This window comes from Apteryx rowi, unplaced genomic scaffold (genome assembly GCF_003343035.1).
Source record: "Apteryx rowi isolate R43461 unplaced genomic scaffold, aptRow1 scaffold_0, whole genome shotgun sequence".
NCBI lineage: Eukaryota > Metazoa > Chordata > Aves > Apterygiformes > Apterygidae > Apteryx > Apteryx rowi.
Genome location: NW_020447195.1, coordinates 277,335 through 301,027, shown reverse-complemented (window position 1 = coordinate 301,027; position 23,693 = coordinate 277,335). Strand labels below are relative to the sequence as shown.

The following is a 23,693-nucleotide window of genomic DNA, read 5'->3' as shown; positions in this document are numbered from 1 at the left end:
AGGGGTCTTGCAGAGATGTAGTTCTTCTTGTTATGCAGTTGCTGTTTCTCTAACCTTCTCAACTAAAGGGGGCCTTGAGAACAGATTAGGAATTTTCATAGATATGGAGGAGGGTCGGCCATATACCTAGGTGACTGAATGTTTAATTAGAGAAGGTATTAGAGCTGCTGTTAAAAGTTAGTGCTGAATAAGAGCTCTCCTGTGACTGCATGTGCTGGTGCCAGGAGGTTACCATCTGGTTCCTTTTCCCCGTGGCCCATCAGGTCAACTTTGGTCGCAGTACCATAGAGGTGATCTTGGGTCCCTTGTGGAGACTTTGACCTTAAATGCCAAGATCCCATTGCCAGAGAGGGAGGTTGGAAGAGAGCTGCTGTGAAAGCTCCCTTTGGTGGTGGCAGCAGGGTGGATGAGATGGAAGGAGCAGTGGCGTCTCACATGGGGAAGGGTCTACGGGAGAGCTGTGCCATCCCCCTCAGTGAATCGGTGGTATTTTAAGGAGTGAAGTGGCTCAAGTAGAGGAGGAGTGGTTTGACAGGACTGTGGGAGGAGATAAGGGCCTCTTTTCTCCTCTTTCTCTTCCCCTACCTCCTTCCCCAGAAGCCTCTTCCATGCCTTGAGCTGCAGGGGAAGAGGCAGGATCCCAGCTCTTCCGGATCTGGCAGATCCACCCCTTCCCTGGCTGCAAAGGCAAGAGGACAGCCACTGCTGGCATCTTCCTTGGGTGCAACAGAGAACCACACGGGTGGGAGGTAGGGTCGCTTGTTCGGGGTGCTCTTGTTGAAGCAGTTCCTGCTTTGCTCATGCTGAAGGAGACGCAGCAGTCTGCCAGGTCTGCCGTCTGCCCTCCTGAGGGCTACGGTTGGATCAGTTTGGAGAAGGGAGAGAGGTTTGAGACGCGGATAGCTGCAGGAGCTGCTTGGGGGAGCACAGCGTGTGATGGGGTTAGCAGTGATGTGCTTTTTCCTGTTCTGTCTGGGAAACTTCAGTCCCTCCAGCTCGTAACTCTTCAACATGCCCCCTGCAAGGGGGCCTCTGGGGGCATGATTGTACAATATCCCGTCAGCGTCAGCCACCCGGCGTTGCGTGTAATGGCTTAGCACGAGAACCTGAGAAATCCCTCTGCTGCACTTGTGCGGTTAAACTTTATTTGGTCTTGGGTGGATGAAATCACTCTCTTTTGTCTCCTTTTGGATAAGGGAAGCTTCTGTTGAGCTGCATGAACTGTTTGCATGTGGGGGAGGAAAAGCAGTTTCAATTGCAACAGTTCTTCTGTAACCCTGGTGTGTGGTGCAAGGCGTGCTTGCTGTGGACTTGGAGGGGAAACTTTATCTTCGGTTACTTTCTCTCCCTGTCCCTGTGGTCTTTAAAACATAAGTGAAGATTGCAGGCTAAAAAAGGTTGAGAGTTTGGTGATCATCAAATAGCTCAGTAAAACAGCCCATAGTTCAAATCCAAACTTAAAATAGGGTGATATTCAGTGACTGGAACATTTGCTCCTGCCTGGCGTGGAAGATCCGGACAGTGAGCTATGTTCTGGGGTATAATTTTGGGTTTCCTCCTGCACTGGAGGCTCTTTGAGAAAGAGTACAGTTTCCTATTTGAGAGTGTCTCCTGATACCATGTACATCTTGTACTCTGGGCGCTGAAATAAAATAGCCCCTGCAGCTGACCTCATCGGCTAAGTTACTTCTGTCCTTCAGCCTCTTTAGCATATGCAGTGCCTGCTCAAAGCAGAATTCAGACCCCCCAAAAATGGCACGCTGTCTGTCCTTTGGCGGGGGCAGGGAAGGCCATGCGTTTAATTAGTTACCACGTTCAAACCTCTGCTCTGAGCCCGTGTGTTGGCAGTCATAGCTCTTTCTGCAAGTGAATGTGTGGGGATGATCACAGCGCAGCAAAACTTTCAACGAGGCTGCCAGCAATGCTGCTTTCTTGCCCTCTGCATCCCAGTTGGACCTGGGTTGGAATCTGCAGTTTCTGTGGACCGCAGAGAGGATTTGATGCGCTTACAGATTTTACGTGAATTAACTGGGTTCCCCCTGAAATTGCCAGTGTGACACTGAGCTTCCCCTCTGGTGCTGTTATCTGTGGTAGGAAGTTGCGCTGCGTTGCCTATAGGGCTAAAGCTCTAAACTCTCCCCGTGGGGGCACGGTGGGGCTATTTTCCCTGGAAAAGGCAAATGACTTCCATGAGCATAAAGAGGTTTTAGCTTGGTGAGATGTGCCATGTACAAGAGCATGGATTGGTCCGTCTGTCCTTGTGAAAGAACATTCTGAGTGGAGCTGCTGCTGTTGTGTGGGCTTTCCATAGGGCAGACCTTATGTGGGTCTGCGGACAAAGGGATGCACGAATACTGCTGGTCGTGAAAATTGGGTACTGCTAGGGGGATGTTCTGTGAGGCCTTTTCCAAGGGTGCAACCCTGTCTTGGCAGAGCTTTTCTATGTGGCTCAAGATGAGGAAGGGTATCAGACTTCATCTCTCTCAACTTCACGCCTGCTAAACCAGCTATGACAGAACACTTAATGAAGAGTAATGAACAGCTGGGAGATGCAAATCCCTGGTTTTGTTATGCTCCAGGCAAAAATTGATCAGTGTTTTTTTTGAATTCAAACCTGTCACTGAGTAAAGTGGTTTTGCAATCTGTCAGCAACGGGGCCCTGTGTCTTATCTCCTGCGGGACCTTGGCAGGAGCTGTGCGGACCTTGACCTTGGTGGCAGCTCTGCACACTCAGCAGTGCTGAATGCACAAGGGCGAAGGTCCGGGCCTGTGGCTCCTCTTGGGAAGGGAGACACCGCCACAGGGCACTGCTCCGCAGAGACCTTGGCTGTCCTTTAGTGTGGTTCCTGCCATCTTCCACCATCTGTGGAGGGAGCCTGGGCCCCTCTGCCTCTAATCTGGGTGCCTCGGGAGGTGTTGGTCACATACATACATAACGTGTATCCAGCTGCAAACGTCTCAGTTTGGGCATCCAGAAACTGGGAGTATGTAGTTACCTTTGAAAACTCTGGTTTAAGCAACTTTCCTGGCTGGTGCAGTTATAAGCAGGGAGGGACCTCCTGCTGCCCCTGGGGAATGCCTGTGCTAAGGGATCAAGCTTCCATGCTCCCCATTTTCACTGTGCCTTCTCCAGCGAGCTGAATCCTGTTCATCAGATTCACGTAGAGGACAAAGTTTGGGGTTTTCTTTTTCTAGTCACTGCAGTACATCTGTGTCCAGGAATAAGTCGTGATAGCTCAGAACCTGTGGCTATGACAGGGTCTTTATGACTGGCAGCATTAATAAAATTCATGACACTTATGTCTGCCCTATGACAGAGCTGGCCGTTACTTCTAAGTCTTCTAAAAAGGGCCTTCTGTTGTTTTAACCTTTAAAGAAAAGCCCTGATATTTGTCTTGTTAGACTCTGTCCCTCTGCTAAGGAGAAGCTGAAAGGCTTGTAGGCAGTATAGAAGTTATTTGGTAATGACATTGGCAGCTCAGGATGAATAGATACCTCCAGCAAGAAAAGATAAACCTTTTTTTAGTCTTTAAAGAAGGTCAGAAAACAAAATAAATTGACAAGGGAATGAAGGCTGGTGGAAGAAGGATGCCTGTCAGAAAGATGAAGCTGTATCCATACAGGAGGACAAAAAAGATGCTCATTCCAGCAGATTACCTGTAAAACCAAAATAAGTCAAAAGTTTGGCTTTGGAAGAATTAATTTACCAAACATGAATCACTTTCAAATGCAGCAGAAACCTTTTGGAGAGGCCGCAGCAAAAGAGATCAGGGTGTGAGAGGAAACCAGAGAAGATAAGGCTGTCACAGAAAATCTAATCCATTTTTTGACCATCTTGACTCCTGTGGAGGAGCTTTGGAGCTTCCCAAACTAGAAGCTCTCCATAAAAGAGCTGTCTGAGAAGCTGTCTCACATTGAATGTCAATACAAATAGTTTTAGAGCAAACAGAGGAACTGGTAAGAAATTGTTAGGAACAGATACTCAAGAGTGCTATAGGATCTTAAATCTGAAATTGCTGAGCTACTTTGTGCATCCTGTTGTTTAAAGTGCCCTTCGTATCAGAAAAATTGAAGGTGGCAAATGTGATGGCAGTTTTTTAAAGGGGTGGGGATCTCAGGGAAATCTGGGAGCTAGACATCAGGTGGCCCAATGCCTGTGCCAGGCACATTGTTAGAAAAGGGCTGTAGAGAGGTGCTGGGAACTACAGACCAGTGGGTCTGACCTCCATGCCCTGATGTAGGGGAGTCTGTAAGCAAGAATGAGATCACTGAAGGCACATACAAATACAGCTTGTTGAAAAAGGGTCAACAGGGCTACTGTAAAGCCCAGCCCTGCCTCACAGGCCTGCTGGAGCTTGATGAACACATGGATAAAGGGACCAGTGGATGTAATATATTGGGCTTTCAAAGAATCTCTAATGAGGTTCTCCACCAAAGACTATAAAGCAATTTGGTTTCCATGGGACTAGAGGAAAGGTCCTGTTAGGGACTGAGAGCTGGTTAAAGCACAGGATGCAAAAAGCAGAGCTTAATGGTCATTTTTTCAGCATGGATAATAGTCGGCAGTGAGGCCTGAGAGATTGGTGCTGGGACTGACTGTCTTCCTCATCGGTGACCTAAGGCATAGGGGGTGTGCAATGAAATCCCAAAGTTTGCAGATGGTCCTAAATTCCTTCAGGTGGTCAAATACCTCCCTGAAAATGAGGAACTCCAGAAGGACCTCACAGAACTGAGTAGACAAATAGGTGGTAAATGAACGTCAGCACAGGTAAACATGGGGTAACTGTAGGGATAAATGATCCATCTCAGGCCTGTATGATGCCCAACTCAGAACTGGCAGTTACAGCTCAAGAAGGATCTTGGAGTCACTGCTGGCAGTTCTCTGAAAACATCAGCTCAGTGTGCAATGGCAGCCAAAAAAGCCAGTGAAATACTGACCACCATCAGGAAGGGTGATAATAACAAAACAGGGGACATAATTTTGGCTCTGTCTAAAACCTTGGTGCATCCATCTCTTGGTGACTGCATGTGCTTCTCAATTCTGCATCTTGAGTAGGACATAGAGTGGTAGGAGAGAGTACAGAGAAAGGCAATTAAAATGATTAAGGTCTGGAGTAGCTGTCTTATGAAGAGAGACTAAAACATTTGGGACTCCTCAGTTTGGATAGGAGAAGGCTGGGGTTGGGATATGGTCAATGTATACAAAAGCATGAAGGTACCGATTAAGTTGAATGTTATTCACCAAGCCTTGCAGTACTAGAACTAAGGGCACTTGGTGAAACTTGTAGGAGAGTGGCTTAAATCAGCTAAAAGAAAGTACTTCTGTTTGTTTTACGGTGGGTGGTGAACATCTGGAATCTGCTGTCCCAGGAGGCTGTGGAGGCAAATTGCATCAGCGGATTCAGAAAGAGTTTGGGCAAATTTATGGGCAACAGGGCTGGAATAGATACTAGAGAGAACAGGCAGGGATGTACCCTCCAACATCCATGATACAGGTGTAGATTCTGGGGGAATAAGAAAGGAAATGGACAGAGGATATGACCAGGTTCATGTGCTCTGTCTGACGAACCTCTCCTATTGCCACTGCTGGAGACAGTGGGTGGACAGTTGGTCTCTCCCAAGAGGCATTTCTTACATTCTTGAATGGTTCCAGGAAATAAAATTCAAGAGGCATGTAGATAAATAAGATGTGTTGGAGAAGACTTGGCATGGTTTTTGTAGAACTAAATCAAGCTGCACAAATCCATTGGTGCTTGGAAGGAGCTTGCAAGCACATGGGCAAAGGTGATTCAGTTGAATGGCCTGGTGGAGTTTTCAAAAAGCTTTTGGCAAGATCCTGCCTATGGGCTCTCAAAGAAACGTCCGTTCACGGGATGCCTGGATGAATAGATGGTTAAAAGATAGACAACAAATATTAGGAACAGACTGTCAGATTTCACGATGGAGGGCAGTCGCTAGTGGAGCCCTGCAGGGGTCTGTGCTGTTCAGAGTATTTGCAATGACACAGAAAAAGGGATGCCAGAGTGGTGTTTGGGGAAGAACATTCTGCAGTTGGCATTCCCAGTGATGGGCTGCAGACAAATGAGGTAAGAAGTCCTGGCTGCTCCTGTTCAGAACTGAGATGGCGGGGGGAAGGGAATAGGCATTTCTATGGAAGTATCAGCTCAGTGTTCAGTAGTGGTGGTGGAGCGAGATAGGACGTTGTGAACAGCTAAGGACGGAGCAGAGAACAGAATGAAAACGTCACAACACCACTGTGATCTGCTTTTGCGCTAAATATTATGTGTGGTTCAGGTTATCGTGTCTCCTTGCTCCAAATTTTTGGAAGAAGGATGTATGGCTCTTTGTGCTCTTTTAGCTTTTTTTTTTTTTCCTCTTTGTGCCTATTATTTTGCCACTGGCCGGTACTAGATACTGGAGGCAGACAGGGGCTGTCTAGGTGGACATCTGACCAAGCAGGACAATTCTGATATAAAAAAGTTGAATGTTGTCCAGATCTTTGCTCCAGTCCCTTGACTATGCAGCCAAAGGACGGAGCCAGCACTACCACCTTTGACACCTCTCCTGGCAGTTCTCTGGATTTGCACTTTTTTTCTTTGTTGTTGTTGTTGCCTTCCTTAACAGCATTGAAAGTGAAAAGTTCAGTTTTGGATTGAGCACAGCCTAATAAATGCTTGTTTTTTTTGGTGAGAGAAAACAAAAGTGACTTGTTTTGGGCACCAAATCAAAAAGTGAATTGTTCTCACACCACTGTTCACTGTTACCATGTATAGCAATTACTGCCATGGCAACAGATATTCTCAAGATCCAGCCAAGATCTTCCAGGGCTGCAACATAACTTCTGATACTTACTCATTGTGATGCTATTAATAACTGTGTTTTCTCCCCTTGTAGCCAGGAAGTTTCTTCTTCCTCATGTACTAAGTGCGAGGGATAAGCTCATTTTAAATCAATTGTGGAGAGAGGTGACACTGGGGATTTCCTGGATTTTTTTTGTTGTGGAGATCCTGTCTAGCTTTGCCAGCTCTGCAGCTACCTCCTTAGCTGAGCTGAGCTGGACTGTGTCTGTTGTGCTATTAATAAGAAAGCTCAGTATGATTTTTTTTTTTTCTTTTTTCTTTTTTTCTTGTCTTTTCTTTTAAAGCCAGGGCAAACAGATGACATATGTTTGCTCTTCCAGTTATGCACAGAAGCTGAAGTGTTTATTTCAGGCTAACTTGGTCAATGAGAGAACCTGCTGTCAAGTAAATGTGGTCTGAACCAGGTTTGGTACTGCAGCATCTCTTTACCTTGCACCTATCTCCCAGTCATTTAAGCAGGATAAACCCACTCCATTCAGATTTGCGATTCAACCGTTCTTGGAAGTGGTTGAATTTAACTTTGTTTAAAACCCACAAGTACATATTCACCTTTTCTCCAGCTGCATTGATATATCTATATGAATTGTCTTTGAGTTGGAAACATGTCAGAAATACTCACTGTAGCCAGGTCTTTTGGTACCTGGTTTGGGACCTGTGGAAAAGGTGAGACCCGTGCTTTTGCTTGTGCCAGCAGTTCTCAAGCTCCAGAAGCTTTTATATAACATGATGAGGGTGCGGATTGGGTTCAGGAGTCCGTTCCCGGCTCTAATTCTGATTTTACACAAATATGTTCGCTCTGGAGTTGGCCAGTTTCACCCCTCCAGGTGAATGAATTTAACCAGGCACTGTTCTCTTCCCCCTGAGGGAGTTCATTTTTTCTTCTGTAGAATTTCAGCTATTAACTTGAAAAGGCTCCTGCCTCCTTTCCTCACAAACTTGAGAGCTGAAAGGAATACACTCTCTCTGAGCACTGTGGTTTTCCTCATTTTCCGGAGGTCTCAAGTCTTAGAACTTCTCCTGACATCACTGTGTCTGACATTCACCCTTCCCCAGATAGTCTTCTCCTCACCCTGCTAGATTGATTCCCTACCATTAAAAGCGAGAGAGAGAAAGATTTTACTATCAGTGAAAATGTGGAATCTTTCTGCTCTACTCTCTGGAGAGGTTGAAGAAATGAATATAAGCAGTGCAAAAGCTTGGTTAAATGCAAAAACAATTTGGTAATGTCTGCATGGATCTCTGCAGGGAATGGCTATATCCTTTTTTTTTATTGCTGCTGTACCTGTTTCTCAGAAGAGACAGTTTAATGCGATACCGTTGGAAGTGCTGCAGAGGTCTGCAGTTACTGTACAGCCAGTACGTGCGCTGTGGAAGTTCAGCCTTCTAGCAAGTGCTCTGCTTGCTGAGCCGTGCTGAGAAAGTAGCAGCTAACACAGCCCAACTATTTTTTCAGAACATTTGCAAGAAACAATTGACAGCCTTTTGAATTGGTGGCTGAAATACAGATATGATTCTCTAGCATCTCGTTGACTCTCAGGAAGATTATTCTACCTTTGTCTCTGTAACATGCTGAGAGACAATGCGGATTTTGATTGTAAAAACCAAGCGTGCTTTGTTCCAAAACGCGAGATTTCAGAGATATGTTCAGTTTTAAAAAGGCTGCAGCTGTGTTTTAAGGTGAGGTAGAGCTACACAGTCTTCGTTTCTCATTAAAATCAAGTCAGATCTTGCTAATGACAAAGAACCAGAACTATACATAACTATTTTTTTTCTTTGTTAGATCAAAGGTGTTGTTATAGTCACTGCTGATCTTACTAACACAAGTATGTAATGTGCAAAGAGGAAGCTGAAATATGGCTCATGGAATATAATACTCCTAACCGGAATTTAGTGTTTTTGGAGATCATCAGTCAAAAAAGGAATCTCTGTTCATGGCAGCATTTAAACACACCTTTCCTTTTGGAGGAAGTTTTGGGTTTTTTTGCCCATGGTTTATTGCATCAGGATTAAAAGCAATGGAAAAAAATCTAACATGGGTTGTGTTTTTCATCCTAAACTTCTAATTCCTTCATCAATAGGTGAGTTAAGAGATGTTGGGTGGCTTGAGCCTTGCAGGGTATGTGCTGAAGAGTTGAGCGTATTGCACAGTACGAAGGAAGAAGACGACTCTGAGTGATGCTGCAAGAGGGACCTGATGTTGTGATGTCCAGCTTACTTAGGGTGTTGTTACTCTTTTACGTTTGATGTGCTTGCCATTCAGTGCTTTCCGTAGGCAAAACAAATGTAAGAAAGTCATTTCTCATGGAAGGAGGGTTTTTGGCTTATTGTTTTATGAAGGGTTTATGAACTTTGTGGCTGAGGTTTCCAGCTATTTACTTACCATTTCTTCCTCCTTGCCAGAGGAAATTAATATGCTTGGACTGGAGAAAATGATGATGACTCTGAAGCAGCTCCTCCGCATGGAGTCCTGTAGGGATGCGTTTCCTGATAGCAGCAAGAGGAGCAGATGAGAGTTACCCTTTTGCAGACCCTGTGCTTCCTCTTGCCTTTGACTTGTTGCCAAATTCCTCTGCCATCCCAGCACTGTAGCAGTTAACTTGAGTCATGCTTAACGAGCTTGGGCAGCTAATACTTTCAAGAGCTGCTCTGCATTTGTTCCTACTTAGTTTTTTCAGCAGAGTAGGCAGAGACAGCTGCGGCTAGAGAGATTTGCTGAAGAATGGAACGGCCTAAGAAAGTTGTGATGAAACACTGTTATCTTTGTTTTATATATTTAGCCACCAGTGTCTTGTGGACTTTGCTAGCTGAGAAATAACCAGGTCCCTTGCAAACTGTGTTAGTGTTTTGCATGAGTTTTCAAGGGACTCTGTGTTTTAGCTAATAAATGACTGGCAGCCCTTTAGATGTAAAGAGACAGAGGGCTATTATTTTGCTAATACCATGTGTTTAGGAATGTTGCTGCTTCAGATATGTAGCTTTGCAAATGTCTTCTGGAACTTAAAAAGCTTTATGCTTTGCGATCAGGCTGTTTATATGGAGTAAACAGCTGGCACCCTAAGTAAGTAATACTGGGCTGTTTGTGTGTAAGGCTCTGAATTGCAGGTGCTCCACCCTTTAATTATAATGTTGGTCTGCTCCTGCCTCCCACCTCTGCCAGCTCTTGCACCTTCTTTAGGAAAGTTGAAGTAATAGAACTTGGATTTTTTTTTTTTTTAAATGGTCACGTAAAGTTATTTTAGACCCTAGGAAGATGTCTCAAGAGTTCCTCTTAATTCCCTTCACTGGGTGTTCTTTAGGGCAATTGGTCGGTCCTGAGTGACCTGCTGCTGGGTTTCCCTTTTCTGTTTTTTTGTAGGTTTATTTTCTAGTCCTCCATGTCTTCTCTGGTCTTTGCTAACCTCAGTTATTCAGAAACCTTTGTAAATGTTTTCATCTTGTTGCTCATTGTCACCTTGGGTAGCAAATGAATGTCTCCCCATCTAGCCTAAATGAGCCTCTTGCACTTGGTTGTTGCCTCTCCTGATGGATGCTACAGGCTTTCTGTTTCCTTTCATGAAAACAGTGCAAACAATCTTCTTGTTTTTCCCCTTCTATATGGGGAAACTACATGCCCGTAACACTGCATGTAGCACTGAAATGTGTGTGTGGCCGCATAAGACCTTTCTTGGTTAGACTAAGCATAGGGGTGATCTTTCCATGCACAGAAATGATGAAACTCAGTTGCACAGTAAAGGCTGCCGAATCCTGTTCCTCGCGCAGCTTGCAGCTTGAGTGATGTGGCCTGATGCCGAATCGTGAGAGCAGTTGCTGGGTTTGTGTTGGGTGATAGCTTTTCCAGACCAGCTTCTGATGGTGGGGCCTGCCCATTCCTGGGCTGCTCTCCCGTTTGCGCCTGTGGCGGAGGCAGCAGCTGCTAGCCCGCTGCGTGCTCGGCTACCCTAAGGCCTTCCTGGTAATGCTGAGAGGAATCCCTGAAATCGCCACTGCTGACATACTGAGCCGTAAAGAATGAACCTCAGTCCTGAAGCAGCTGGGTGGCAAACTAGATTAATCGAGACCTTTGTCGGTCATTCCTAGCATGTCAGCAAGGGTGGTGAGTGCTGCCATGGCCTTGAAATAGCAGGGACATTATTTATGTGACATTACTTGGTTTTGGCATAGGGAGGGCGCTTAGGATCTGTTGCTTCTCCAGGGCTCTAGGGTTTTGCCCTTCATCTTTCTGGCAGGTGCAGCTCCTGTGCCTTGTTCCCTGAAAGCTGCAGCAGTATTAGCGTGCTTCCGTTGGCCCCGGTGCTCTTTTTCCCTTGTACATTACAGTCGGGTAAGCTGAGCCTTCCTAGAGTGTGCAACCTTGTCTATGGTAGGAAATTTAGCCCTGCTTAGGTATGCTATACGCTCATTCTGGTTGCTAATGAGAGGTGTCTGTGACTTGGAGGTCCATGGAAACAGGAACAAACTGTGTTTATTCTTCTAGTAGTTAGCAGTGGTTTAAATGTAGCCCAATGGTGAAGGGGTTAATTGGGAGTGCAGGAGGCTTATGTTCTGGTTCCTGCTTTGTCCCTTCCTTTTTCTATGTGTCAATCCCCTTGACAAAACAGGAGCAGTCCAGTTCTAGTTGTAGGGTTAAATATATTCAGACTGGGAGGCTCTTAGATGCTATGGAAGCTAAAATTCATAGGCAGATCCTGTAAAAGTCTTAAGTGCTAGAACTCGCTACCTTAATGTAGATAAAGCCCAACTCTGGTCCATCTGGAAAGATCTCTCTTAGCTTGGCGTGACCCAGGAAAACATAAGGAGAAAACTTGATGTGTGATCTTGGGTACCTGGTTGTGGGGATTTGCACGCTTGGAGCTGGAAACCACCTGGCTGATGCTGCAGGAGGGCAGTTGGCCATCGCCTGTGCATCCTTGCGGAGCAGCCGGTAGCTACTGCGTGCCTGGCTGGGCCAGGCCTGTGCCTCTCCTGGGTACTTGCTGCTTCCTCTGGGGAAGTTGTGCACAGGAGCAACGAGCCAGAGGCCTGTAGGTCTGCTGGCACCAGCCACACTTATGCTCACTGATTCGTGCTTCTGTTGTATCTGCTGGTACGAATCCTTCCTGAAGCTTTTCCTGTTAGGAGTGAGGGAATGAGAGTATTGCCTTTAGGAGGGGCAGAAAGCATCAGGCTGTTTCCTCCTTTCACGAGCTGTTTAGGATGCATGCGTGGAAGTTAGCACCAAGGAGGTGCAAAGGACTCTTCCTGTATGCCACATGCAGACAAGACAGGATGCTTCTGAGCCAAAGTTGGCAGAAGATACTTGCTTTGTGGAGGTCAGTTGTTGCTGAAATTGCAGGTTGTCCTCTGACACACTGTGCTAAGCAGCTATGAAGTATTTTCTCTCTAGGATGTTGTTAAACTTGAGCTTTCTCCACATAGATCCTGTTTGTTAGGAAGGACAGAGTCTGGCTGTAGGTTCCTATATTTGTTTTGATGGGTATGCAGTCATTCTTGAAGCATGATGCTGGTTTTGCTCCCGGAGTCCCAGGACCTGCAGCGGATCTGAAGATGTATCCTGGGCTTGGTGTTGCCTGTGGGGTAGCCTGCGGGCAGACAGTCCAGGAGGACAGGAGAACTGAACTGTGCCAGGCTTCAGCTCCTGTACAGGACGCCTGGGTCTGTGAGCTTCCCTGGTCAGGGACCACCCTGGCTGGCAGTGAGCGTCCCCTGCAGCTGCCTCCCCTCCAGCAGATGGAATTTGGATCGAGCTGTGGATCCATGCAGCACATTTTGGAAGGAGGGAGAGGGGATGAAAACTGCCAGTACATTTTTGAAACTCATTCTCAAATGCTCAGCCCTTAAAAGGAAAAACAACTCTGCTGTAGCTTTTGCTGAGCTTAGGAGGTGCCGCTGTGTCTGGGGCAAAGCAGAGCTTTAGGGAGGCTGTTTGAAGGTTGGGCCTTTTAGCCATGCTCTAGAGTCCAAAATGAAAACTCCAGCCATTGTGGGGGAAGAAAACCAGAGGATGTAGTGATAGCTAGAGAGGCAGACATTGTCTGGGCGGATCCTGTGCCCCAGAAGACCTGGCTCACTGATCCTGTGGCCTGGGGCTCAAGCTCCATGAGCAATTTTGGTCCCCAGTCACGTAATGCTTCTGGGTCATCAAGGACAGTTACCCAGAACGGGCTTTCCAGCTGGATCTGTGTCCCAGGCTAGCTTAGGGACCCTTACTAAGAGCAGAGGGTGCTCTTAGAGAGAGATTCTTGACTCTGCAGAGGAGGGATGGAGGATGGGATGGGTATAAGCAACACTTCTTGAAGACCTTGCGTCTTTCAGTGGAAGAGTGTCCCTCTATGCTGTCTTCTCTGCGCAACTCCTGGCAGCGCTGGGTTTGCCTGGGGGCAATTTCAGGGTCTGTTAAGTGGGGAGAAGGCATCAGTACGAGTCCGGTGCTGGCCTGGGCTTGCCTGTTGGCCTCTGCAATTCTGGTGGATGGTGCATGGCACCGTGTGCATGGACTGGGAGCAGGAAGATTGGTGCTGGTGGGAGTTTCTGTGCTGCCCTCCATTTTACCTGTGAGATAAAGTGCTCTGAGATGTGTCCCCTTGTGATTTAGGTGCTGGTGTCAGTCTGTAGTACCTTATGCCTTTGGCCCTGTTTGGGCTTTGGTGTCTGCTCTCCCACGGCGAGGATTCCCCTCTGCCCTCCCCCTGGTCCTCTCGCAGAGACGCTGGGAAATCCTGGCTGTGTCCCAAAGGTGCCTCTTTTTTATTTCTTTCTCTCCAAGCCTGGATCTTGGAGGAATCTGCTGCTGATTTTGGCTTTGAACCTCCGGGACCTCTCCACAATGCACCTCTGCTCTGACCTGCCCCGCTGCAGTGGGGCGTCAGTTCTGCGCTCACTGCCGGCCGCGGACGGGCGCTGGAGCCAGGCTGTGCGGTGAGCGGAGCGCAGCGCTGCGGCATGAGTCTCCAGCGCCCATGCGAGTGCTGGAGGGAAACTTGTGAACGCCAGTGCAAGCTGGGGCTGGGGAGGCACAAGAACCAGCCAGGGCTGAGCAAGTGCAAGACCCCGGTGGGTTTCTCAGCTGGCCTCCTTGGGGTGAACCTGAGGTTCTCAGGGCGGTGCAGAGCCCTTCTCCATGAGCCCATGCAAGGGCTCAGAAGGGGCTCGAGTAAATGGTTTTGAGCAGCCATCTTAGAAAATACCTTTTTTTTTTTTTTAATTAAAATTTCCAAAGTAATGAGAAGCTTTGTGTGATAGGACCTTTCCCAGACAGAACATGCTCTCTCTTACTTTCAGCCCACCAAAATCTGGGTGCTGGGCTGTGTTACTGGTGTGAGACCTGCTCTGGCTTGGTGGATTTTGCTTTCAAAGTGCCTGCTGAAGCTGAGCATACGTGGTAAGGCTTTGAGCGATTACAGCCATTTGTTCTATATTTTCACAGTCTGGTCTGTCTCCTGCTAAGCAGAGGTTGATTTGTTTGCACAATGCTTATTTTCGGAAGCAGGAGAGTCTTTTAGGAGCAGGCTGACATTATATTTATTTTAGTTCCTCTATAATTTTTGCTAGAAGGATGCGTGTGTATTCAAAATAAGTCTATATATACATATGTGTGTGTGTATGTGTAGAGTTTTTTCTTTTTTAGATTTAAATTACAGCTTTGCTGGGCTTGGCTGAGAGAAGGCAGACGGTGAGTAAAGAATAAATTGACGGAGTCAGCTGGAAGGATTCGCCACACGGAGCTGGTGTTCAGCGACCTTCTTGGGGGCCCTCTGCAGCTCCAGGATACGGTTTAGTTTTACAACCTTGCCCTGGCTTTGATGTGCAAGTCTGGGCAACTTTAGAGCCATCCAGGGGTTGCGCTTTATCGGTCGGCAGCTGTACTGAGCTCTTCAGAAGGTTTTTCTAAGGGGAGTCTGCCTGATGGTTTGCTCGGACTCTCAGGGGTGAGTGTGGTTGGCCTGGCTTCATTTGCCCGCCTGGTGCTGGGGGAGCTGGAGGTGGTACCTGCTTCCCACTCCCTGCCTAGCTCTCACTGGTTTGCTTCTCGGGCTTTTCTTTGGAGCGCTCGGAGCTGTGAATGCCGCTTTGCTCTCTGTAAGGCTGCTTTCGGCTCCCTTTCCTGGGCCCCTTGTCATACGCTCCGTTAGCAACCACCGGAGTGCTTGGGATGGAGGGCAGGAGATCTGAATTCCCTGTCTCTTTAGGACAAATCACTTCAGATCCCCGTCCCCGCTGTCGGAGCTGTGCCTGTCATATTGAAACTCGGGCAGCCTCATCTCCCAGAGGCTGCACAAAGCATTCCTGCCTCCGCTCTCTCCAGGCTGGTGTCTCGGCATGGGGCAGCAGGGCACACGCGCTGTCATATGCCTCTTGCTGAGACCTGTGAAGCGGCTCGCTGATGTTTGTGCTGGGGCATCGATGGGTATGTGCCTGTCGCAGGCAGCCGTTTGTTAGCGCAGAGGAACCCTGGAGGTCACAAAGCTTCCCAATTCTTTAGCCGTATGGTGAGAGAACAAAAGTTGCAACTTAAATGTGTCACTGGAAGAAAGCAGGAGACACCCAAGGGCATTGGTGGTGTCTAAAATCCTTTCATTTGCAGATGTGTATTAGGGAGAAGCCCAGCTGATCATAGGAAGCAGACCGCTCTGTGCAGCAGCCTTAAGCTGCCCTGTGGTGTATGGCTGGGCCAGGTGACAGGTTTCTGAGAGTTGTATTTCATGCTCTGTCTCTCTCATGGCCAGACTCTTAATTCCTGATCTTCAGGGAGGACACCACTTGTTAGGCACCTAAATGGTCTCTGCATTGGCGCATCTTCAGTTACATGACCTCTGATGGGATCTGCCTACTCTGGGACCCCACCGCCTCCTCTGGCTTTGCTGAGATGTCAGCAGCCCTGACTTGGAGGTAAAGAACTGCAGTTCTCCTTTGTGCAAGGGTATGGCAAAGTGGCTGTCAACATGTTCCTGGCTTTGCCCGACAATGCATCCGCATGCAGTGCATCTGCATTCATGGCTGGAGGCAGCGCTGCCTATGGCCCAAAGAGCCACAATTAATAAATACTAAGAAACAGTGACTTTTCAGAATCACAGTTCAGGTTTTTTGTGAACCTTCTGCTAGTTTTCACTGTTTGTGTTTTAGCTTGAAGGAGAGCTGGTAGCAACACCTTGTCCGTGCAAGGTACAGAGATAATATTGATGCTTCCCTTCATGCTCCTAAGGATCATGTTGGCCCATGGCTCCTGGAGTTCTTCACAGCCACCTGCTTTTCAGGAAGGAGTCAGCTGTCCTCTGAGCGCAGCCATCGTTCTTTTGTACCTTACATCTGACTGCATTCAGACGCCTGTTTACTGAAGGAAGAGCTTAATTTCCCTGGTTTTGTGTGTGTGACCACCTTTGTTGTGTGACCATGTTTGAGCATGCTGCAGACTCCCTTTGAGGACATCAGTCTTCAAAATCACAGCTGATACGGAGTCACGTTCAGCAAAGAAGGACGTGGTACTGCGCCATCTCCCTCCAATGCTTATCCCAAAGAAGGGGAGTTGGGGTAAGAGGTGGGATCCTGGCTTGGAGCAAAGATAGCTGGAAGTTATAGTATGTCGAAGTGAAATGGGAGATCAGGACATGAGAGGAAGAAAGAACTGTGACTCCACTCCTTGCAGCACTGCAAAGGGATTTCCTGATAGTTTGGCTTAAAATGTCCCAAAGTAGGGAGTTCCCACTGCTTCCCTTGAGGGTTTGTCACCAGAAGATATCATCAGCAGATAAATGCTTCCTTGAGTTTGTACTCGTATATAAGCTGAGCAGCACGAGGCTAATAAGCTGAGAGAAGGCTTCAAGCAGAGGACTGGGTGGCAGCATCATGTTGGTCTAAAGCTGTAGGCGCTGCATTCTCGTACTTAGGGCAAGAGGTGCTGCAGTTACTCTGTGTAACGCAACTGGAACATGTATAGCTCATGCATGCTGCCTTGGTAGTTTGCCATTGGGCAAAACTGGGTTATTTCCCTGGAGCAGAGGGCTTCTTCCCCAGATGAATGAGATGTACAGCATCCAGGCTGCAGGCCACACAAGCCTGTTCCAGTCCTTTGAGAGCTTTGTGATTTCATAGCATTGTCTTTGCCCGCACAGCTGTCAAGCTGTTATACTCTTGCAGTCCCATAGTGGTATCTGGCCACGTGGGCTGTGGTGTAGGAGTTGTGCTGTGCTCTTTCAGGCTGAAATATCCTTTTAAAAATTTTATTTTTTTAATTCATATTTTCATTCCTGGACTTTGCTGACCAGGGCCCTGGCAGGAGTGGCAGCCAGGAGGGATCCAACCTTAGGTCTTTGTTTTTTGAAGGAACAAAGTCTACAAATATAAATTAAATCTGTCATGGAGGTTGGCAGGACAGAGAGCTGCAGCCTTAGTTTTTATCCGCTTCATTTATAAAATACCTTTTAAAAACAAAATGCCAGCCTGTAAGGGACCAGCTAAGCCTTCAGGTAAGTACAGTTCTGTTTGCCCACATGAAATGCTACTGTTCCCTCCCCCTGCCCCCCACCCACCCCCAAAAAAGCCAAAGCAACAGCTTCCTCCTACTTTTTGCATACGGTGGGAGGAAAGCCTTGTTTGATTTGTCCTAGCAGGAACCTCTGAGCCAGGCCAGAGGATGCAGCCAGGTCTGGGAGGTGTGCTGAGCCCTTCTGGGATGGGTGGGAAAGGCTGTTCCCAAAGAACAGTGTATTTCTGCTGCGTGGGGATCTCTGCAGCAAGTCCATTTGCTTTTTAAACCTAACAGCGTCTTCCAAAAACTCCTTTTAGAGGGGGAGTTTATGCTCTTCTGCATCATTGTAGAAGTCCTGACATAGACCTAGGGATGAACAGGAAAGGAGCATTCATTTGGCCAAAGCACTCACCATGTGGCCACTGCTCCTTTGGTTTCCTGTGGCCAGGACCTGGCGTTTGAAAGGTTGGCAGCTACCCAGCACCGTATTAGAGCCTTCCCAGTAGTGCTGTTGTGTGAATAGCAAGGCAGGAGCAGAGCAGTCAGGGACCAAGGTCTTCCTATGGCCTCCGTGCGTGAAGCAGCTCCAGCAACCCCTGCAGAACATCAGCACGCCCGAGGCAGATGCCTTTGCACTTGGTCAGGTTCAGGCTGTTCCAGGGCGAGCAGCTGGAGCTGTGGCCTATTTACAAGAGCTGCAAGCCTTGGAAAGTATTTGTGTATTTACTTAGGATACGAAGGAAACTTCTGAGATCTCTCAGACAATAAGGGAGGTTGCACACTGGGAATGTGTTTTTGTTTTTGGAAGCAAGTGGGGATTTTGTTGAAATTCCTCCTCTCCGGTAAGTCTCAGACTCTGGTGACTGAGTGAGACGCTCTGATTAGTTCTCCGGCTCAGATGAGATAACGGCAGTCTGATTGTCCCTATCGCTCAGTCTGGGATGGGGCCATTGAAGATGCAAGTGTGCCTGAGGAAAAGCAGCCGCAGGACCCCAAGGCAGAGGTTTGATCTAGGTTTGCAAACTGTGGGCCTGAGGAAAAGCCCTGTCTTCAGAGACATCCAGTCCTAAGAAAATGGAGTTACAGACTGAGAACATCTTAGTGATCCTATAGGTGAGACACAGAAGCCAACAACAGGACACTGCCTGTTGGGGAGGGGATTGAAATGCGGGAGCCGTGAATCAGGCACAGTCAATAGCTTCTACTTTGTCTAGTGCTTGAAGCAGAGAGGGTGAGGAAAAAATATTATTCAAACTGTTGCTGGGATACATTGTCTTTTTCTCCATTAAGCTGAGTTTGAATTAATTTTTTTTATGTCCAAGTTATGGCCTTATCTCTCTCAAATCCTGAGTTTATCACATCTTTCCAGAGTTCCTGATGTTACGTTCTAAACTTGTGTGGCAGCCCAGTGTTGGCCTTGCTCCAGGAATGTGCTCCTTGCTTTTCCTTTTCTTTCTTTACATGTGAATGTGATTGTACCAAATTCCTTGGTGTTTCAATGTGTTCTGTGCAGATTTTTCCTTTGTTAAACTGCATCTCAGTAATCCTTAGGTTCTTGATTTGAAGGGGAGCAAAGAGGTCACAAACCCAAGTCACCCACTTATGTGTCTTTGCACGCAAAGATAAATGTAAGCTTGTTAAAACAGAAGACTATAGTTAGTAACACACACTTGGTCGTGGCCAAGTGCCATGAGAAGAGTTCGTTATTTCAATAGCTCGCACTCAACAGAAAATAGCTGACCTCTCCTCTCTCCCGAGGAATAACAGTGCTGGTAGAGCTGGTTGGTGTTTCAGAGCCGAGTTTTGCTAACCCAGTTGCTGGCAAAACAGATCAAAAGCATTATGCTCTTGAATGTTAAAACGTCTGATCACTCAACTGGGTACTTGGCAGGCTTTTTCTGCCAAGTAAGTACTACGCGGCTTCCTCCCTTTTCTTTCCCAAACTGCATACAAGCATACATTTCTTTGTATTGCTCTCGGTGCGTGGTATGCCACATCTTGCTTGCTTTCCTCTTCTAGCCCTTTCAGCACCTGCTCTCCTCCCTTCCTCTTTCTTCCCCTCTCAAGGGAAGTATGCCGTGCTCTCCACCTTTGATAACATTTAAAATCTCATCTCCTTCCAGTACTGGAAGCAGCCTCTCCCCTCCAGAAGTTGCCAGGTGCACTGCCCAGAGTGGATTCCCCTTTTCCAGTTGACTGCCTTTGCTCTTGTGAAAATTTCCGATGCTCTCGGTGGTTCCTGCTGCATTTGTACCCCCTTCAAGCTCCTCTAACTATCCATCAGACCCTCTTTTCCAGTACCTTATCCTAACTGGGCTTTGCTGCTGCTGCCTCTTGGGATGTGCTCTTCTCCCGCACTCCTTCCAACACTGCTGTGCTCTGTTTCTGCTTCCCTCGTGTTCCTCCTTTATGCCCTGTTTATGGGTGCTTTCTCTTTGCAGTTTACAGTGCCCTTAATAACAGGAGTGACTTACTGATTTGTTCCTTCTCCTGTGACTGTAGTTTGATATTACAATTGTTTGGAAATACCAGGTTAGCATGGGGATTCCCATCCCTGAGCCGTGGTACGCGGTGCTGGTGCAGCTGTCTGTATTGCACCTTACATCGAATTGGGGAACTGCTCCAGTTTTAACAAGAAACAAATGTTTTCTGGACACATGATTTTCTGAGGCGGATCGGCTCACAAGTCTGCTCCTGGCAGAGCCCTTAGCAGCTCAGGCAGTGGTTGCAGTGTCATGTGAACCTGGCAGAAATCACCCCGCTGTTGAAAGGCAGTGCTGGCTTGCTCCCAGCTGCCTGTTGTGCTGGTGCTAGCCTTTTGTGGGGGTGCAGAGAGCGTGGTCCGGGAATGGATCTGGCTGAAAACTAACCTACCCAGCTGAAAAATGGCTTTCAGCCATTTCAGCATTCAGCTCCCGGACCAGGCCAACTGTGATCAGCCCTCTGTGAGGCATGGATGCTGACGCAGTGCAGTAGAGACAGTTGCGGTGGCAGGGCAAATTGCACCTTACCTTTCAGAGGCAGTGCAGATTTATTTGGGGTTAAGCTGACCTGGTATCCATTTTGCACCTTCTAGGATGTTTTATAGGGGTCCATGCCAGACATTCATCATTGAATATATACCAGCACTTCTCTTAGCAGGGAAATGTTATATGCACTTAAGCCCCCTCCTGGCCTTGGCAAGTGGGAGCGGACACGCTGACCGTCTCTAGAAAGCAGCGTGAGGAGCTGAGGGCCGCCACGATGGCGGGCCAGAAAGTGTTTCCGTGCCGGGCAGGGCTGAGCACCGAGTGCCAAAGCTGCCCTTTCAGAGCAGCCGAAGAGGCAGGAGGCTCTCGACTCGGTCGTACGTGGCTCTTCCGTGGGGGAGCGGCCGCACCGCGCTCCCAGCTGCCCGCTCTCCGGTGGTGCCGCCTGTGCGGTGGCGACATGCTCGGCGCGGAGCAGCACGGCGCCTGGGAGCAGCGCGGCGGGAGCAGCCGAGCGTGAGCGCGAGCGGGGAAGGGTGCGACAGGATCTCCGTTATCCTGCCTCTCCTCCGGAAGCGGCTTCTGTCGCCGTGCCCTCGACTTCTGCTGCGTCGCGGGAGGGAGCAGCCAGCAGCTGTGCCTCCGCACGTCCTTGAGGCGCCAGGCAGCAGAGCGTTTCACGGGTGGGCCCCGGACATGTCCCCTCCTCTTCAGATGGCTTTTATTAATAACACAAATAACTTGTGTTGAGCAGGGGCCTCCTTCCTGCCGCCCAGGGCGGAGGAGGAGGGCAGAGGGCCAGGGCTGCAGGTTGTGCAGAGAGGAGTGCGGGAGCGGAGGAGTGGGGCTCGCGCCTCGCGTTTATCTCTGGTTTCAGCTACATGCTCAGATGCCCTGGCTGGGGCAGCTGGCGGGTGGCAGGCAGAGATCTTCCTCCCTCTTCTGCACGGAAGGAGACCTTGCTGAGGGATTGCACCCCTGTCCCGGCGGCTGCCTTCCTCTGTTTACTGGGACCAGCGGAAATGGTTTGGGCTCCGGCAAGCTGAAAGAAAAGACGGTGTGTGGGGAGCAAAGGGAGAAACTTTTTGGTCCTTGTAGGACTGAGCAGATGGATTAGCATAAAAGCCTGCGGTGTATTTGAGATAGATAAATAACGTCTGTGTTGCACTGAAAATGGGGAATTCATGGGGTTTTCACTTCGCTACTTGTTGTCCTCTCTTACTTGTCCCTGGAGTACCTAAAGGCACCATTTTCAGCGTTAAAAAGGCTGACTTAGGAACTCCTTGGATCAGAAGTCCACAGCCCAACGCAGCTGCTGCCACAAAACCAGCGCGCTGATGTGCCCCAAAGTGGATCGGTTTCGCTTTCAGCTGGGTGATCTTGCTGACCAGCCTGGCCACGCGGCTGGGCGGACGCTAGCGCTGGCAAGGGAGCGGGAGGGAGCAGGGGGATAGAGGTGTGCTCCTTGGCGCAGCAGTGAGCTTACAGCTCGGTGGGAGGTCGTGCCTGTCCTTCAGCTTCATGTTATGCCCAAAGGATCACCAAGGACTTTGTCTCCTCCATCCTGGCCCTGAGGATACAGTCAGCAGCAACCTACCAGCCCAGTGCGTGTTTCAACCAGGGTCTTTTCCTGTTTCCTTTCCCCTTCGCCCCCAACTTGCATTTCCAAAATGCATCTTTCTCTCCTCAGGACAGCATGGCTGCCAAGAGGGGAAGTGAAGAGCTTGAGATGGAGAGAGATTTGTCTGGTCGCTCCCTCCAGAGCCAGAGCTCTGCACAGGCCCTTTTGATTCCTGAGTTTGTACCTTCCCTGCTGCTGGGCTCTTGGGACCTGGGCTTGTGCAGACTTCATCTTTCACTTCAGCAGGGCCTCGAACTACAGAAGAGCTGGCCAGGCTCTAGGGGACGGTCTCCTGCTCTTCATAATCCTTTCAGCTGCACAGAAGTGCAGGCCGAGCCAGTGCTCACGCTGCTCATGTTGCCGTTGTTTTGGTGAGCTCTTCAGCCACGGAGAGGCCTGAAGGGAACGGGTCGATTCCCTGCCTTGTGCTGCACACGCAGGCAGTGCCCTGGCTGGGGCTGGAGAGCCAATGCCTGAGCGAGCAGGGAATCGAGTGACCCCAGGGCATTTGAGCGGGGAAGGGATTTGGGGCCCAACCCTTTGAAACACTCGCTTTTGTTTCCCCACACTTATTTTTTGGGAGGTGGCTTGCAAGCAGGTGTGAGCAGGGGGATGGAGCAGAGGACCCAGGAGTCCCTGCAACCTCCACGTTTCTGGGAGCTCTGCAAGGAGGGCTGGGGAGAGCTGGACGTGTGGGGTTGCTGAGCTGGCGGCGGCTTAGCCGAGCGCTGCCCTCCTGGGCACAGCTCTCGCATCGGCCTTGGTGCAGGTGAGGAGAGGATTCCTGGTTCAGGAGGACGCCAAAATGTGTCAGGGAGCAATCGCCCGCATGGCTCCGCTGACAGATCTATTTATACGAGGAAGCTGCCAGGCCAGTTGTCTGGAGCTAGAGGTTTGGTTTTCCGGGGTGGCTTGTGCTGAATTAAGAGTGCTGCTCCCAAAAGGAGCAGATCCTGCTCTGCCTCTCCCTGAACAGTGTGCCTGGCCAGGCCTCGGCGCTCCTCCGATCGCACCAGTGATGCGTTTAATTTGTCAACACATCAGCAAATATGCCCCCGTGCCGCCTGGGCCGGGCTAGCGAGCAGCATGGCCTGTGGTTGGGGGAGCGCCGGGGCTGGGGTGGAGAGGGGGACCTCCCCTTTGCTGTGCCAGGGAGCTGCTGATTTGGTTCAGCCCAAACTCGAAACCTTCCCTTCGTCTTCCCCAGAGCTCGTTAGATGCCTGAATAACCCAGGGTAATGCTTTGATCTGCAGCTCGGCTGCCTGTTCCTCTCACCCAGAGGCAGGCAGCTGCTGCAGGACTCCTAGAAACGGAGGTTGCCTCAAGCCTTTGGCCCAGACTAACATGGCTTTCGTTCGCACTGCAGCTCGGACTGGGTGGAGATCATCGAGCCCCGCTCGCAGGAGCGGATGTATGTCAACCTGACAACAGGCGAGTGCGGCTGGGACCCCCCTCCCAACCTGAAGGTTCGCCAGTCAGATCAGAAGCAGTGGTGGGAGCTCTTCGACCAAAACAACAACCGCTTCTACTACTACAATGCCATCACGCGGCAGACGGTGTGGCACCGGCCCCAGGGCTGCGACATCGTGCCCTTGGCACAGCTCCAGGCCATGAAACGCAGCTCCCAGTCCGACTGCCGGGGCCGGCAGCACAGGGGCAGCACCAGCAGCGACGGCAGGAACACCCCCGTCCAGATGGCCCTGCTGCAGGAGATGGAGAAGGGCAAAGGGGACTGCGCTGCGGAGAAGAGGCCGGACACTGGGAGGTAGGGAGGGCCTTG

At 49.2% G+C, this 23,693-nt stretch overlaps 1 protein-coding gene across 1 annotated transcript in view; it reads left to right on the top strand.

Moving 5' to 3' along the window:
• The window catches only part of LOC112963238 (rho GTPase-activating protein 39-like), a 66,115-nt gene that overhangs the window by 5,718 nt on the left and 36,704 nt on the right, over positions 1-23,693 (top strand). Inside the window, exons 2-3 of the mRNA XM_026060160.1 lie at positions 598-749; positions 23,280-23,678. Coding sequence (XP_025915945.1) covers positions 598-749; positions 23,280-23,678 — 551 coding nt within the window. The remainder of the gene's footprint in view (positions 1-597; positions 750-23,279; positions 23,679-23,693) is intronic.